The 19341-nt window shown below is 33.8% G+C and overlaps 1 protein-coding gene across 2 annotated transcripts in view; it reads right to left on the minus strand.

The window, feature by feature from the left end:
• The window catches only part of KIFAP3 (kinesin associated protein 3), a 152312-nt gene that overhangs the window by 120045 nt on the left and 12926 nt on the right, over positions 1-19341 (minus strand). For both annotated transcript variants that reach the window (XM_029935002.1, XM_029935003.1), the window contains exons 3-8: positions 16499-16653; positions 14407-14462; positions 13727-13868; positions 6662-6761; positions 5508-5632; positions 3507-3605 (exon numbers count right to left, since the gene is read on the minus strand). In XM_029935002.1, coding sequence (XP_029790862.1) covers positions 3507-3605; positions 5508-5632; positions 6662-6761; positions 13727-13868; positions 14407-14462; positions 16499-16653 — 677 coding nt within the window. The remainder of the gene's footprint in view (positions 1-3506; positions 3606-5507; positions 5633-6661; positions 6762-13726; positions 13869-14406; positions 14463-16498; positions 16654-19341) is intronic.

The following is a 19341-nucleotide window of genomic DNA, read 5'->3' on the forward strand; positions in this document are numbered from 1 at the left end:
CATCATGTAATTTCTGTCCTTGACGGAATGTATTAAATAAGCAAATGCCACCAACAAGCAAAACAAGTATGCAAAATGCTTATTGATTTATGATGTGGTTTCATCTTAGCTTGGGCAAACCATGCAGTATTTAATACCTAGTAGCAGGATATTTACTATTGAAGCTTGAAAAGATGTGAGCTCTTTGAGTGCAATCTTTCATTTATGCATGTGAGAGGGTTTTCTTTTTATTTTTTTAATAATTTTACATTGTAGTACTTGTTTCACAATTTCTTAGAAAGATAGACATACACCTACCATATGATCCCAGCATTCCACCACAAAGTATTTTGCCAAAGGAAAAGAAAGCAAATGTCCATATGAAGACTTGTACATGAATGTCCAGAGCGACTTTATTTATAATTGAAAAAAAAACTTGAAACATTCCACGTAACCCTTAATGAATGAAATACCATTCAATAATAAAAAAGAAATGAACTATGGATATAAGACGATGAATCTCTATTTGAGCTGTACATGTGCATTCTCGGGCTGCATGGTGTTGTCACAGGTAGCGCCAGTGCACAGGGCACTGGAAATGAAGATGCACAGCAGGAGGAGTGAACCTAAAGCTTGTGCATTAAAGAAAACAATCTATATACCACTGGAGTCCCAGAATAAGAAGAAAAAGAAAGAGGCAGAAAATTTACTTAAAGAAATAATGGCTGAGAATGTCCCAGCTCTGGGGAGAGATGTAGATATCATGATATAAATCACTCTAAAATTTCAATCTACACAAAAAATCCTAAAACTAACAACCACCTAAAAGGAAATAAAACAATCTCATTTACCATAGTATCAAAATCAATAAATACTTAGGAATAAAATTAACCAAAGAAGTGGACAATCTATACACTGAAAACTATAATAGACACTGCTGAAAGAAACTGAAGACACAAATAAATCTAGACACATTGTGTTTAAGAATCAGATGAGTTACTATCATTAAAATGTCCCTACTACCCAAAGACATCTATAGAGCCATATCCTTTCTACCAAAATTCCAATGTCATTTTTCAAAAAATGGGAAAAAAATTTGTATGGAACTAAAAGTGATTCAAATCAGCTAAAGTAATTTTGTAAAAGTATAAAACTGGAGGCATCATACTTTCTGGTTTTAAAATATGTTACAAAGCTATGGTAATCAAACAATATGGTATTAGCATAAAAACAGACACGTAGATCAATGAAGGAGAACTGAGAGTTTAAAATAAACCCACATATAAAGGTCAACTAATATTTGAGAAGGGAGCCAAGAATACTCAGTAGGGGAAAGGACAGTTTCTTCAAAAATATGGTGCTGGGAAAACTGAATATTCACATTAAAAAAAAATGAAATGGAACCACTGACACCACTCACAAAAATTAACTGAACTTAAAAAGGAAAAAAAGAGGACTGAAATAAAATTAGGAATAAGGACTTGAAACTGTAAAACTCCTAGAAGAAAATATAGGGAAAAAGCTACTTGACATCAGTCTTAGCCATGACTTTTTGTAAATGACACCAAATCACAAGATACAAAAACAATTATCAAGTGTGACTACCTCAAATTAAAACCTTCCGCACAGGAAAAAAAAAGTCAACAAAATGAAAAGACAGCCTACAGAATGGGAGAAAATATCTGCAAATCATCTACCTGATAAGGGGTTAATATCCAAAAGGTTTAAGAAACTTATACAACTCAGGGCACCTCGGTGGCTCAGTCAGTTAAGCATCTGGCTTCGGCTCAGGTCATGATCTCACAGTTCGTGGGTTCAAGCCCCGTGTCAGGCTTTGTGCTGACAGCTAGCTCAGAGCTTGGAGCCTGCTTCGGATTCTATGTCTCCCTCTCTCTGACCCTCCCCTGTTCCCACTGTCTCTCTCTGTCTCTCAAAAACAAATAAAGAACATAAAAAAAAAAAGAAACTTATACAACTAAATAGCAAATAAATAAATAAATAAATAAAAATCTGATTTAAAAATGGCCAAAAGATCGGAATAGATATTTCTCCAAAGACGAGATACAAATGACTAATAGGTAAATGAAACGGTGCTCAACATCCCTGATTATCAGGGAAATGCAAATCAATATCACAGTGCAGGTCACCTCACACTTTGTCAGAATGGTTATTATTAAAAAGACAAGAGATAAATGTTGGCAAGGATGTGGAGAAAAGGGAACCCTGGTGCACTGTTGTAGGAATAGAAATTGGTGCAGCCACTACAGAAAACAGTATGGAGGATCCTCAATATATATACCACTCTGGGTATATATCCAAAGGAAATAAGATCATGATCTCAAAGAGATATCTGCATTCCCATGTTCCGTGTAGCATTCTTCGCAATAGGCAAGACATGGAAGCAACCTAAGTGTATATCAATGGATGAATGGGTAAAGTCATGGGGTGCACATGCACACACTCACACACACCCCAAAATATTTTTCATCCATAAAAAAGGATACCCTGCCATTTTCAACAACATACACGGAACATTATACTAAGTGAAGTCAGACAGAGGAAGCCAAATATTGTATGTTCTCACTTTTGTGTAGAATCTAAAATTATTAGACTCATAAAACAGACAACAGATTGAAGCTTGCCAGAGGCTATGTTGCAGAGGAAATGGGAAGACCTTGGTCAACAAAAGATTAATAGTTCCAGGAATCTAAGTACACCATGATGACTACAGTAACAATACTATATTGTATATTTGAATGTTGCTATGAGAAAAGAGCTTAAATGTTCTCATCGTAACAACAACAAAATGGTAGTTATGTGAGGTGAAGGACACATTAACTAACCTTATTGTGGTAAACGTTTTGCAATATATGTGTGTGCCAAATCATCACACTGTATACATTAAACTTAACATAGTGTTACATGTCAATTACACTTTAATAAAGCTGGAAAAAATCAAGTCATAGTCAACTACAGAGCAGGAATAGAATGCATACTTAAAAGCCCCACATTGTTCTCACTAACCTTCATAACACTGTATCTTACCAATGACTGTGAAACCAGATTATTGAATTGTTAGATCTCGCAATAAACCTCAGAAAGAGACTATTTTTTATGTAATCAAGAGAAATATTTTGAAAATTTTTCCATCAATTTCCTAGGAAAGCAACAAAATAAGTTACTAAATAAGGTATTAGTATTATTATAACTAATATTAGTGAATATTAGTGTTTGAAAGACCAGATTCTTATTATTGAAAAGGACAAACACTGTATTTATAAATCCTGAGTAAATAAATTATAAGTATAAACACATTTTAAGAGCTGAATAAAATCTTTTGGTGGAAAAATAATGGAATGAAATTTAAAACATTACTCAGGCTAAAAACAAAAGAATTTGTAGCATATTAAAATGTACAGATTTTTCAATTTTTCTAATACTAGCATTACTGATGTGACAAAAAAACTGAACAAAATTAATGTTGAGTAAGCACTTTGTTGTGTTTCTCATTGCTTAGGAAATCGTACCTCGTAAGAGCTGTTCCTGTTTTACCACAAGCCCCTGGTATTTTTTAAAGGTTTTTTCATAATCTTTTCTCAAGGTTTGGTTTTCAGGGTCTTCATCAAGTAAGCAACTTAAGTTAAGGATAATCCATATTCACTGAAGCAAAGAAATATCTACTGAAGAATACTATGAAGGACAGTACTATTACAGTTAATGTGCAGTGCTACCTAGTTATTTTCTCTAACCAGTAGTTCGAAACTAAAATATTTGTCTCTGCACAATAATTGTGTTAGAACTTCTTCACCAAGGGTTTAAGGATGTTCTTAGAGACCCTGGGAAAACACATGTTTGGGTATTATCAAATACTTGAATGCCCAGAAATTTTATGTAAATATCTTATGTACATGCACAAGTCCCTAACTTTCAACAGATTAACAAGTGGGTCCATGAACCCAAAAGATTTCTGCCTTAGAGAGAGTTTTCGTTAATAAGAATACTGAACTCTACTTTTGTTAGATGCCCAGAATATTCAAAGCATGTGGATTAAATCTAAAGCCTTTTGGTACCCTCTTCAGATCTTATGGTCCCAAATAATACCCTGGATACCTCCAGAAACAACCCATTCCTTAAATCTGACTTCAGAGTCCCTAAGCACTTAAAAACTTACCCCTTGTTGTATCAAAACACAGGAACCTTCTTCATTTTGATATGTCTTATAATTTATGACACATCACAATTTAATTGAAGCATTCTTTCCATTCTTAGTGGTTCATAAATAATAGTGCATCTTACAATCAATGGTTTCCAATATTTATAGGAATATGATAAAGCCTAAGATATCAGTTCCTGTCACCCAACAATCAAAAAGTATAAATTACTAATTGTTAAAGGTTCCATTAGTGATTCCCTCCATACCCCTTCTATTTTATGAATTTTGGGTATATTTAGGAGACTTGTGACTCCATCAATGATCTGAAGTCTCCAGGATCATTGAGCTGTCCACATAGTTTAAGTCAACACCAATCTAGATGTCAGAGGCTTATAGCATAAACAGAAAATTCCTAAACATGCAAAGATCCAAACTAGGAAAAATGAAAGCTTGTATGTGTGAGAGAGTGTATTTTTAGAGTATGTTGGGGATTCCATGAAAGAGAGATCAGAAACATATGATACTCTGCACAACAGGAATAATATTTTTACTTTTTAAGAGTTCAATAAAAATTGGGTTCAAATGAAAATTACCAGGATGGCTTGCTAAATAAGCCATATGGATAAACTAGGCCCTTTAATCTAGAGAAATTAAGCTATAGAGGCAATATGACAAATATCTTCAAATATAAGAAAAGTGATGTTTAAGAGACTTAATTATTAGTCTAAATGGCTTTAGTGTGCAAGACTGGATTCAAGGGGTAGACGTTATTGACAAGTAGATTTTAGTACACTAAGCAAAAGAATATTATAATAAATAGGATGTCAAATTACACAATGAGCTAAATCAATAAGCAGTGACATAGTTGAAGAGACTAAATCTTCAATTTGTAAGGGAAGGTGCAGAAGGTTCCTGTATTGAAAGATAGGCTAAAATGGGTTTTTTTTAAAGATTCCTTTCATAGGTTCCATCATTCTTCAGGCCTCTCAAATTTGTATGTATTAAGAAAAGACTTTTTGCACTTAGTAAAACAGAATTTAAAACTGTGTTCACCAAATTCATACCCATTCCAATCAAAGTCCCCTTAGTACGTTGATAGAACTGCATAAACAACAGTGGTGAGCCACACTTCAGCTAGCCAAAGGATCTTAGGGGGTTTAATGATATGGCCACTTGGAGACTCACAGTTCAATTATCTAGACCACTATTATCTGCTCCTCTAATTTTATCAACTAATCAAAGTTTTAGAGACAAAATTATGTTGAATTCTATTCATTATGATAGCTTCAATATTCATTTTAAACTTCAAAATGATCCCACCCACCCAAAGCTCAGAGCAACAACCCAGGGCTGAAAAATCACTCTAAAAGGATATCAGCTTTCTTCTTCTTAGAGAGTTCTTCTTGCCAAAGCTCATGCCTTTTTAACTCATGATCAATGATATTCATACACAGAGCTCCAATTTTATAGTGAGTGATAAGTCCATGGAACTGAGAAAAGCTTTAAAAAAGAGGTTTTAGTATGTATTTAAAGCAATACAATTTGTAGATTCAGGAAATTTGTTTTGGGTAAATACCTGTCAATGTAGAAAATAAATTTCAATAAATGAAAACACACGCAATATACTAGAAAGACTTGAAATTATGAGATTACTCTGAATATATACTTTAAACATAATTTTAAAAATATACCCTTCCCTGAAATAAAATTACTTTTAAGTTAGAAATGAAATAAAACACATTTGTTTTGTAATTAACCACCATTTGAACTTTTCAGATACTGTCAAAATAAACTTTCAGACTACTGTATGACAGATTTAGTAATGTAACAACACTACTAATGAATAAAATTTGTACCAGAGAATAGACCATAAAAGTATTAGTAATCAGATTTTTATATATGTTTCCTACACAATTCATTTATACAAGTATTTATTCAATAAATACTTATTTGCTACTGCTGGCACATTTTTAAAATAGATGCAAGTAATTCTCTGGGAATTGGCTAGAAACTTTTCACAATGTCTCAATAAATGTCTTTCTAAAGAATATACATGTACAAATAGCATATATATATAAATAGCATATAAACAGTTACAACATATGTGTGTACATATATGTATAACAGTAACATTACTGGCACTTACTCTGGGTTAGGCTTTATTCTAAAAACTATCCCCAAATAGTGTTACTATTACTATCCAGTTGACAGTTGAGGAAACTAAGGCATAGAGAAGTAATCAAGAACACAGAGGTAGTACATAGCAATATTTAAATTCAAATCCATTTTCAGAGTCCATACTCTTAAATTCTAAACAATTTTACTATTCTACTCTGTTTGTGTATGGGTTAGGACAGACTGAATGAAAGAATAACAGAGAGGACAGAAAATGGGAAAGAGAATAAGAGTTCAGAGGCAAACAATGGGCAGACACACAGGAAGACTCGGCAAACCAGTATCTACAATCCAAACCAATGACAGAGAAATAGAGATAGACTTCTACTTTTATTTCTGAATTTTTATACTTACCTGGAAAAGCAAAAAAAGATGTAAATTATGTTTGTAGCTAACTCAACACTTTGTTTCCAGTCTTCTCTTAGGACTCTTGCTAATGCACCAAGGGCAGTTTCTGAAGAAAAAAAAGGAACATGTAAAAATGATCATTAGCCTTGCCTGTGATTGGTTTTAAATGTCTACTTATTAATAAATAACAAAGCTAAGATAGAACTAGGACAAAACAGGAGGGTGCTTCTTTCCAACACAGAAAGCTGTTTTTAAAACTGAAATATAACTTTTACTTAAAAATCTATTAACACGTAACTTTAAGTCTATAACTATACACAGAAAAGTAAAATCTGATTTAGATAAATTAACATATTAAGTATATTATGGGTGACAAAATAATAAAAAGACCATTTATTTCTTGATTTGCATTTCTTCTTGTAAGCTAGCTACTATAGTGCCATTTTGTTTGTCTATTTGCTTTTTAACATCTGATTTAATGTGTTAGTGAAGGAAAAAAATAGAATACATCTAAAAATATAATGAGCGTTTATCAGGCTAACACTTGAGCAAATTAATAACCAAATAAAATTTATACACATAAAAATAAATCTATTTAATATGTTAAATTAATGCCAACAAACACAAATAAAACATAAAAATCTTTCATAAAATTAGCTTCAGGGTAGAATAAACATCTTTGCTAGATTTTTATCTTAAGAAAAGTAAAAGTTAATGAGTGGATTAATAAGAATTATCATATGCTAGGTAAACATAAAGTAATGAGACCAGTTTCAAATTTGAACTGTGACACTGTTCAATTCTTAAAATATTAAAACAAAATCTGTATGTTATATAGAGATCATAATTCAACTTTCTTTAATAGGCACTCAGGATCTACTGTACTTCATGGACTGTATTAGTATTTATTATAGTAATGAAAGTGTTCAATTTATTTGTGCTTTTTGGCCATTCAAATTATGAAACAAGTATTACTAATCCACTTAGTGAGGAATTTTTCAAACTAAAAAAATCCATCCTATAACATAATTTCATAATGTTATTCATATTCACAATGCAGAGCACTGGTATAACCTATGCTTTGAACAACACTATTCTGAAGTCAAGTCAATGGGTAAGCAATATACACTAACATGTAAAGGCTCTACTAAGTCCTACTTAATAAAGAATCTGGTAACTTTGTTTAATCGACTATTACTAAAGGCATGTTACCACTATAATGCAGAGGAAACAGTGTTTTCTTGAAATATACAGTGTACCCTTGAACACACTGATTTGAATTATATTTGGATTTTTTTCAATAAATATGTATTTCATATTATGATTGAAACATAAGATAGAAGTTGCCCAGTGACTTAGATGGGAAGGCAAAGGAAAGATGTAGAGAAGCCTGAAAACGCAGGGCTCTTGCCTGATCCTGGCATTCCTCACCCTATTCACTATTTGCGGAAAGCTAGGTTCACTTAGGTCTTGAATTGAGAGGTGCAAAAGTACCAGCCTGGGTAAAGAGTCTTACTGAAGTAGTGGGGCATGGCCAGTCACTAGCCAGAACTGGTCAAGAATCACAAACTAACCTGCCTTTCACTCTCACCCCCTCCCAGGGTAACAGGTCTAGAACATTAAGGACAAGAACACCAAACAGGAGTCTGAGACAGAGTGGACAGCAAGGGTGGTGCTGTCCGTGGTGCTGAAATCTCTCTAAAGGGGGCAACTAATACCTCCAGGGAACTGGCAGCTCACCACTTCTCAGCATCTCCTATAAGCAAAAACTGTAAGCAGTCTGTAAGTAGACCCCATAAAGGGGGTCTGATGGAGCACACAACCTATAGAGACAGGTAAAAGTGCTCTGCCTTCTCCCAGATTCCATGTGTAAAAAGATTTCCCACTTTCCTGAGTATAGGAGCAAGGGAACAAGTATCACTCCAGAATTCCATTGTTAACTTGGTGTGGGGACAGGTAGAGGTGTGATGTCTTGTAATTTTGTAATTCAAGTTCTGCATCAGGCTCTGTCTGGACTAACAACATAAGCCTGCCTGGGATTTTCTCTCTCTCTCTCTCTCTCTCTCTCTTTCTCTCTCTCTCTAAGCCCCTCCCCTCTCACACTCTCAATTTCTCTCTCTCTCAAAATAAATAAATAAACTTTAAAAAATTGAATTCCATAGGCAAGCATTTCTGAAACAACCAAAGTAAGGACCTTCAAAATTCCACTCCTCCATAAGTTAATAAGAACGCTGGTTAAAAAAAGAAAATTGTCAGAATCAACCTTTTCAGAACTCTGGAACTACATTTTGCAACAATAAGAATATGGCTGAATCTCAGTAAGAACAGTTAGCTCTGAAGGAGCTTACTACAAGTAAGCTTACTGCAAGTAGCTTTATACTGGTCTTAAGTACATCCCCTCTGTGCAACTTTGTGGAAGCCTTGAAAACTAAGAGCATCAAAATAATAGTATCTGTGAAAGTTACCAGCAGAGCAGCAACTGGAGGAGGCAGAACAATTCAGCCCTCCTGAAAACCCCTACTCCAGTGAATGGTCACTATCTGACATATCTAAATATTTGATGGGCATTTTCAGGGTTTGCATTTATTTTACTTGACTCAGAAATTGCTTTGTACAGCCTTATACCCAGGGTATTTGTTGAAAACCACTGGGGCAACACTGCAACTACATGAAGCAGCTTTGCCAGTTGGGGTTAACAAGAGGTTGACGAAAAAACTTGAAAAACAAAAAACTTGAAAATTAGATATTCACAAGGCCTTTGAAAAGCTCCAATATATTCCTGAGAATCTAGAAGGCCATGTAAATGTGCAGGAATGTGCTGATACCAGGAAAAGAACTAAGAAGGAAGGACCTAATCTCCCATCTCTGGCCAACCCCGAGGCACTATACAAGCCTTGGAGGCGTCTGGCTGACTCAGTTGGCAGAGTATGTGGCTCTTGATGTCAGGGTCATGAGTTTGAGCCCCACGTTGGGTGTAGATATTACTTACACAAATTTAAAAAATAAAAAACAAACAAAGGCTGCCTTGTAAACTACCTGCTTAAACACTGAAGGCAATGCTCCAACACAAACCTACACAGTCACTCTACTCAGAGCCTGGACCCCGCTTTGGACTTTGTGTCTCCCTCTCTCTCTACCACTCCCTGCTTGTGCTCGATCTCTCTCTCTCTCAAAAATAAACATTAAATAAATTAAAATAATAAATAATCTCTATCCAATCATTAGTTACCACTAAACTAACCGAACTAGAAGGTTCTGTGGCTGCACAAAGATCATAGACTTTGCAGAATTAATCCAAGAAACTCACTAAACAAAAAGCAAAAATAACAAGCCCTGTAAAGAATACCACAATATTATTGTAACAACAGTAAAAACTACAAGACATGCAAGAAAGCAGGACGTGATGTCTCATATTCAGGAAGCACAGCATTCAACAGAAATTGTCCATGAGGAAGCGCAAATGTTGACCTTACATGACAGAGACTAACTCAGCTATTGTAAATATATTCAGTGAACTAAAGGAAACCATATCTAAAGATTTAAAGAAAAGTATGGGAAGGTATGAGAATGATGTCTCACCAAATGGTATCAGTAAGGAGATACAAATGACAAAGTATGAACCAAATAGAAATTCTAGAGTTATGAAGTACAATATATATCTAAAATGAAAAATTCATTAGAAGGACTTCACAGCAGATGTGAACTAGAAAAAGAAAGAATCAATAAATTAAAAGGCAGGTCAATTATGATTATTCAGTCTGAGGAATAGGAAGAAAAACGAATGAAAATAAATAGAGCCTCAAAGACCTATGGGACATCACCAAACATATTAAAATCGAGTTCCCAAGATGAAAGGAGAAAAAGGAGATACTAGAATATTTAACAAAATAATGCCCCAAACTTCCAAAGTTTGATGAAAAACATTAATCTGCAGATTCAAGGAGTTTCACAAACTCCAAGAAGACACACTAAAAGATATCAACAACTAAATGTATCATAGTCAAACTGGCAGAAGTCAAAGGCAAAGAAAATGTTGCAAGTAGCAAGAAGGCAGCTCAATAGTTATGCAGGATCCTTAATAAGAATAACAGCCAACTGCATATCAGAAACCACAGAGACATGAAGACAGTAGATGATACAGTAAAAGTGACAGAAAGACTGCCAAACAAGAGTTCTACACTAACAAAACTATCCACACAAACACCAAGGAAAAATTAAGTCATTCTTATTCCTAAGCAAGCAAAAATTTCGAGTATTTGCTGATGGTTAAACCTTCCCTATAAGAAATAGCAATGGGAGGGTCACCTGGGTGGCTCAATCAGTTAAGTACCCAACTTCAGCTCAGGTCATGATCTCATGGTTCATGGGTTCGAGCCCCGCGTCAGGCTCTGTGCTGACAGCTAGCTCAGAACCTGAAGCCTGCTTTGAATTCTGTGTCTCCCTCTCTCTCTGACCCTCCCCTGCTCATGCTCTCTCTGTCTCTCAAAAATAAATAAAACATTAAAAAAAATTTTTTTAAATAGCAATGGAAACCCTTCAAGCTTAAATGAAATAACACTAGAGAAGAACATAAATCCGTACAAAAAATAAAGAGCACTAGTAAAGGTAACTATATAAATAAAATGACAGTTTTACATATTTCTGATTATATTCTTTTCTTCTACTTGATTAAAAAATCCATACATCAATAATTACCGTGCTGACAGGCAGATAACGTGTAATGATATAATTTGCGTTACACAAAAAAGTGGAGAGGGAATAGAGAGGTAAATCAGAACAAGGTTTTTGCATACTGTTAAAATTAAATTACTACTAATTTGATCTAAGTTATTTTAATTTAAGATAGTAACTATAGCCCTAGGGCAAACACTCAGAAAATAATTCAGGAAAACACAGTAAAAGGAAAACAAAAGGATTAAAATGGTATACTAAAAAGTATCCATTTTACATAAAAGAAGGCAGTAATAGAGGGCTAAAGTGTTAGGTAACAATCCTACATTACAGGTAATTACATTAATGGTAAACAGAATAAACACTCCAATCAAAACACAGAGACTGGAAGAATGGATTGTAAACAAGGCATGATCCAACTACATACTTTCTACAATACAAACATTTTAGAGTCAAAGACACAAATAGAGTGAAAGTAAACAGATGGAAAAAGATATGATGCAAAAAAAGAGACAAGTAAGAGATTGAAAGAAACCATTTCTAAGTACATAAAAGGGAAAGAACATAAATGATATATATAAATTTATATACTAAATTACATACAAAAAGGATATATACATTTATATATAAATATACAAATACTTAAGACAAAAATGTACCCTTCATAGAGTGGGAATTCCAAAAGTATAGGGACAGTAGAAAAATAGTATATTCATTAGAAATCAGGCAAATGCAACTTAAAACAAAGAGAGCTTGTTCATTACCACAATACAATGGCAAAAATCTTTAACTTTGATGGCTTTCATATTCTGTTGGTCTGGGATAGAGCCGCACAACCATTTTGGAAGATGGTTTGGCAACACTCTTTAAAGCATTATGATCTGTATTTCTGTGTGACCTTGTTTCTAAAGAACCCATGCTGTGTATATAAGAAGATACGTACAAAGATGTTCACCGATGCAATATTCCCTACTGAAAAATTTGGAAACAATCTAATGGCTACTCAATAGAGGAATGGCTAAAGTTTATAGAAAGCTTCGTAAAAAACAATAATCATAGTTAAAAATTAATTACATTATAATGTATCTATATGCATGTAATTCCAAAACATTACTGTGTGGAGAAAAAATTACCAAGAAAGAAGTAGGATACTATTAACATAAAAATTCTTACAAAGTAATACTCTATATTTTAATATAGGAAAAAATCTTACACATATATATGTAAGTGTATGAAAAAGATCTAGAAGAATGAATGCACTCTAAACTCAGATAATAGAGTAATGGTCAAATTACTAATATTCTAATTCTTTATAAAGAATATACTAATATATGAGCCATATAATTTTGAAAATTCTTTAAATGTACAAATTTCCTACTTAGAATATTAGTAAGGTTCTAAGACTTTCTGGATAGTTCTTTGTATATATTTTCCAAGCTAACAAGTATTGGTGTGTACTGTGCAGCCTCCATAAAAAGAGTATGACAACAGACAAAAAGGTATTCTTTCTCATGTGATAGAAATCAGATAATAATGACATCTTCTATATTTTGTTTTTGGCAAAAGTACAGTCAGAAAACCACACAGTTAAAATAATCCTAGGGGCACCTGACTGGCTCAGTTGGGTGAGTATCCAACTCCTCGTTCCCGTTCAAGTCATGATCTCTTGGTTCATGAGATCAAGCCCTACGTTGAGCTCTGACCTGTCAGTGCAGAGCCTGCCTGGGCTTCTCTCTCTCCTTCTCTCTCTGCCCCTCCCCTACTTGCACTCACTCTCTCAAAATTAATAAATAAACTATATCTCTCTCTGCACCTCCGTTGCTCACACTCACTGTCTCAAAATAAATAAAGTTTAAAAAATAAATTAAAATAAAAAATGATTCTATAGTAGTATTACTGAGAAAAAAGGTTTTCAGATCATTATATCTCCTTTGTTTATTACCTAGACATCTAATGAAAGGAAAGGATAAAAGTTCAATATAAATTAAGGTATAGAGATTCATATTTTTTTGCTGCACTACTGACAGAAAACTAATATTAGAGCCCTAAGTAATTTAATAAAAATGCATATATGTATGTGAACAAATGTCAACAGTTTGATATTGTATCCTAATTGAAAGAATTAAAATCTTCCAGAGTAGAAGAAAGAAAAGACACTATTAATTCTAAGTACTATTAACGCTTTATTTCTGTTGTTTAAATTAAATTATTCTTCAGAGAATATTAAATGTTACGTTCTCAGAAGTTAAAAATTTTCAGAATAAAGGAGGTAATAAAGTCTGGGAAATAAATGCATTCCAAAGTTTGGTAAAATTTTAGCTTTGTCCTCTATTATGGTAAAGTTTAAAAACATACTATATAACAATTTTTATATTTTTAATATTTATAGATATAAATCACCATTCAGTAGTAGTTCTTCCAAGTTATCAGGATTTCGAGCAAGTTGCAAGATCAAAGCAGAACCCCGAACTTTGTCAGGAATATCTTCATATAGTAACTCTATGTATTCGTCCATGTCATTGATGTTAGCCACTTCATCAATCTGAAAGAAAGAAAGAGGAAGTTCTCCTAAAGAACAACGACATCCAACAAAGCCACTGCCAAGAAATGATACTGTGTGGTCAATATAGTGCCCTTTTAATAACAGACAAGTTTTCAAAGAACTCATAGTAGCCAAGAGGAAATTAGACCTTTGGGTGCTAGGACGCCAATACAAAAGTAGTTCCAAACCACATGAAAATAGGATGTACATAACCTCTAAAATTGGTCTATTAATATAAACCATCCTAAATTTAATGCAAAATAATTTGTATCTACTACAAAAGGTTAAGTAGTATTTTAAAACATACTGAAATAAGAATATTTAAACATTTCAAACTTACTTATCAAAATAAATTCTACCTAAAAAACATGCCACTAACTTTTGCCTGTATGAAACAGTCATTATCTACCTTTTCTAGGTGCTTCTAAGTTCAATAAAATTTCCACATTTATTTAATGTTATTAGATGAATTACTGATGGGAAAAGGCAACAACCTTACAATCAATCAGTTCTCTGTTAGATCAGAATACAGTCTTACCTCCATTCCTTCAAAAGGAGGTGGATCTTTAGGCTTGCTTGATTTTTCCTTTTTTTCTGTAAAAAGATTTTTTATTTTTAAATGAGAAGAACTAGGTTTTTAGAGTTTCTGGATGATTTTTATTTTCAGTAGATGAGTTTAATTATAGCTAAGCTGGGGATCTTAAAACTGACTAGTTTATGACATAATCTTTTTTCCAATAAATAAAAATTTTGTAAATGTTCATCTATAATCTATCTGTTCTAATGAGATATCAAGGAGAGTATATAGAAATAAAATCTATAAATAATCCCAAAGTTATGTTATGCAGTAATTTTAATTTCTCCTAGGTTAACTTTATGGGTAGGTAAATAGCCAGACTTGCCAGCAAGAAGCAAAATAATCCCCTCCTGATTCACATTTAAGGTGGGTATAGGGAAATCAACAAAGCAAAGATATATTAATGAGTTGAATATTATAAAAAATAAAATGAAAAAAATCACAGTAATGAATCACATAAATAATACTGTTTTGTTTCAAACACTTTTGGGGGTCAAAGTTTCTGGTTTGAAATAGTGAATACCAAGTAAAAACGTTTAAAAAATGGAATGTTTAAAATAAGTGTGTATTTAACATGGTAACAGCATTTCTTTTGTCTCCAAACATTATTTACACACAAAATTTATCCATGTATGTTGACATGAAAATTTCCTCAAATTCATCTAATTTCTGAGGAAGAAGGTGAGATGACTGATAAGCCTTGAAAACTCCCAAGGCTTTATTAGTAAAGGTATTTTTAATATAAATGCATCTGGAACAATATTATTTAGACATTAGGAAAGATCAATTTTAACTATATTGTACTCAAAATAAGTACATACACACCTTACAAGAGTACAGGATTTACTTTGCTCACGTAAACTTATTTAACTTACTGAAGAAGTTCTCTCTCATCATTTACAAAGATCTCAATGGGAATATTCTATCATGAAACATTTAATAAAAGTGCTTCTTGACAAAATTTTCCTTATAGCACTAATTATTAATAATTAACAATTATACACTGAGTGCCAGCTATGTAATTGGACACAAGTTTAAACTGCCTATTTTTCCTTTTAAATACATTCACAATCACTTAATTCATTCAAAAATATATATTAATCATATAATATATGTTAGATAATATATTCAAGGTTAACTAACAAAAGTGTATCTTAGAAAAAAGACATTTTATTTCCTGTGGATGGAGATAAAAGACTGATTAATTCAAAAAAAGTCAAAAAACAAATTTTCTCTTATTTTTTTCTACTTAGTATAATCAAAACTTAAGCATTTATAAATATTTCAAAGGCACCATATTTTAGAACTCACCAATGGTAAAAGAAAGACATGTAAACCTGATCAGTACCAGGAAGTAGAATAACTAACCATTCAATAAACTGAGATGACTTTCCATTGAAATGTCTGTATTTTTATTTTGTTTCATATTTGGTTTAGATTATTTGATGATGTTTACTAAAAATAATCAATTGCTTAGCTCTAACATTTTAATGACTTTCTTTATGAGGAAACTGAGGATAGAATAATGGCAACAATGAAGACATTAAGGGACAAAAAAGTAATATTTTCTTAAGAAAGATTCATAAAACTTGTATCTTTAGATTAGTCTAAAGCATATGACAGATATTTTAACATTTAAATACTTGAGTAATTTATTCAAATTATAAATTGTCAATAAGAAATTTAGAAAATATAAATCTAGTTGGGTTAGAGAAAACAGGCTTTTCTGCCCCAAATTCTCTCCTTTTATTATTCTAGAATATGACAGACATTTGCATTTTCATTCCTTATTTCAACACATGTGTACACATACAAACACACCTACACACCACAGTATGAAATAAAAACAGATCATTTTTTGGATGCATGTAATATAGAGCCTGGTATGGAGAAAACTAATAGGTTTATTCTTTCATTTGTTTACTTATGCACAGCACTGGAAAAATAAAATAAAACCACAACAACAACAAAAAACCCCACCAGTCAAATATCAAAAGCACAAACTATACAAACAACTCTGGTTATACATTAAAAAGGGAGAAATTCTACTTACCTTTTCCTGACAATGAATCACGGCGGTTCTGTAGGTAGTACAACAGCTGTTCTACCTCATTTAGTTTTGAGGGATGGATAAGTTTACATTCTTCCACCACCTTCCGGGCCAGGGAAGTTATATCCGTGTTGGCATTGAGACTCTTAAGCCGAATGCTGTAAACATATCAGGATTTTCCAACTCAGATATTATCAAAGTAGGTGATAACTTAAACAATACTTCTTATAGTTTACAAAGTATTTAAAGGTATCTGACATAGACTCTTTTAGTAAAATATAATAAAGTATTAGATATGATCTGGCTTAGAAAAATGCAAAGAAATGACTTCTTTGAACTGGACAAATGAGATAACAAAAGGAACATAAAATCTACATCTGACTCTTCTAGGGAGGACAGCACATTCAGAGAGCCTGTTTTAAAATAGTCTTTCTGGGGGCACTTGGATGGCTCAGTCAGTTAAGCATCCGTCTTCGACTCAGGTCATGATCTCAGGTTCGTGAGTTTGAGCCCCTCGTCGGGCTCTGTGCTGACAGCTCAGAGCCTGGAGCCTGCTTTGAATTCTGTATCCCTCTCTCTCGGCCCTTCTGCTGCTTGTGCTGTTTCTGTCTCTCAAAAACAAATAACCAAAAAAATTGTTTAATAAAAAAATAAAAGAAAATAATAAGTCTTTCTTGGGGTGCTTGAGTGGCTCAGTTGGTTAAGCATCTGATGCTTAATTTCCACTCAGGTGATAATCTCACGGTTCATGCACACTGGCAATGCACCACCCACTTGGGATTCTCTCTCTCTCCCCCTCTTTCTGTACCCTGGCTTACGTACTTTCTCTATCTCTCAAAATCTATAAACTTCAAACAAACAAAACAAACAAACAATGTGTTAAAGAACTAAGAACTAAATCTCTCACCTGAAATGTGAGGTTCTAAAAGCAAAGACTGATCTGCTGGCTTTTCTTTAGAAGTCAAATTAATAAGATCTCAAAGCACACCTGTGTGGCTTAGTAAGCTAAGCGTCTGACTTCAGCTCAGGTCATGATCTTGTGGTTCATGGGTTCGAGCCTCTAAATGGCCTCTGTGCTGATAGTGTGGAGCCTGGGGCCTGCTTCAGATTCCATGTCTCCCTCTCTCTTTACCCCTCTCCCGCTCACACTCTGTCTCTGTCTCTCTCTCAAAAATAAATAAACGTTCAAAAAATAATAATAAGATCTGAAGAGATTTTCACATGTTCCCAAAATGTTTAAAATTCAGGCACTAATCACAACACATTAATGAAAAGAGAGAATGTGTAAAAGGACACAGTGTAAGTAAGTAAGTGTGCATATGTGTATTTTCCTTCAATTTAGTGAATTATCCTAGGGCTTAGTTATTTTAATTTTTTTTAATGCTTATTTATTTTAGATGGGGGTGGGAGTGGAAATTGGGGGTCAGGCAGAAGTAGAGGGAAACACAGAATCTGAAGCAGACTCAAGGCTCTGAGCTGCCAGCACAGAGCCCGAGGCAGGGCTCAAACCCACAAACTGTGAGATCGTGACCTGAGCCAAAGTCGGATGGACATTCAACTGACCAAGTCACCCAGATGCCCCAAGGACTTAGTTATTTTAATGAATTATCTGTGTGATTTAGTTTCCTAACACACAAAAAGGAGACAAATTAGGGATCTTACTAACATATTAGGTAGCTTTTCTTTTCAGGTTGCGATACAGCAATTGCAGCACTATTAAAACTTAAGGCAAACCATTCTTGATTTGTGGGTGGCCATCCTGGGCATTGTAGGATGCTTTGCAGCACCCTGGCCTCTATCCACTAGATTGTCAATAGGATCCCTCCAGTTAAAACAAACAGAAATGTTCCCAGGCATTATCAAATGTTCTCTGGGCAAAAAAATCACAACCAGTTGAGACCACTGCTATATATTTAAAATACAATGCTTTTGGGGCAGCTGGGTGGCTCAGTCAGTTGAGTGTCCGACTTTGACTCCAATCATGGTTGGGCAGTTTGTGAGTTCAAGCCCCGTGCTGGGCTCTGTGCTGATCGCTCAGAACCTGGAGCCTGCTTCGGATTCTATGTCTTCCTCTGCCTTTCCCCCACTCGCACAGTTTCTCTCTCTTTCTCTCTGTGCCTCTCAAAAATAAATAAACATTAAAAAAATTAAATACAGTCTTTTTCCGTGTGCTATGTCACCAAAACATACTAACATTCTTTTTAATTAGTTAAAATTCTTTTCACTTAGTTCCCAAATCAATTTTTTTTTTAAACGAAAGGAGAGAAGAAAATTGGGAGAGAACAATAGGTGATCTCAGACCTTCTCTCCTTTCACAATACTATGAAAGGAGGGCAAGACAATCACTGGCACATGCACAGAATAAAGAAAAAGGCCATTTCCCAAGGGCTCCTGAAAGTATTACATAAGTAGGAAGGAAAGTGTAGGATGTCAGGAGATGTAACCTCAGTTCATTAAGTCAGAAAATGCTTGTTTTATTACAAACATCTTTCACAGGGCTAGACTTTTAAGGGATGTGAATTCAAAGTACATGCCCCATTTGGGAATTCTGGAACTCATACTATTTTCTACAATTCCAGGGAAAAAAGAAGAATACAGATAGGATCCCCTAAAAAATGTCCTAAATTAAGCTAAAAAGCCTCACATAAACCTATCTTTTATTACTGATGTCACAACATGTAGTAGTTTATATTCTATTATGTATTCACCAAATGGGATAAATCAGAAATGATATATTTTAGCAAGTTTCCACTATGCTTATGTAAACATGATCTTCTCTGGAATACATATACGCTGAATTTATAGTTTAATACAGTCTCTGCTTCACTAAGATGAAGTACGCCTAG

The sequence above is a fragment of the Suricata suricatta genome, chromosome 3, assembly GCF_006229205.1.
Source record: "Suricata suricatta isolate VVHF042 chromosome 3, meerkat_22Aug2017_6uvM2_HiC, whole genome shotgun sequence".
Taxonomy (NCBI): Eukaryota; Metazoa; Chordata; class Mammalia; order Carnivora; family Herpestidae; genus Suricata; species Suricata suricatta.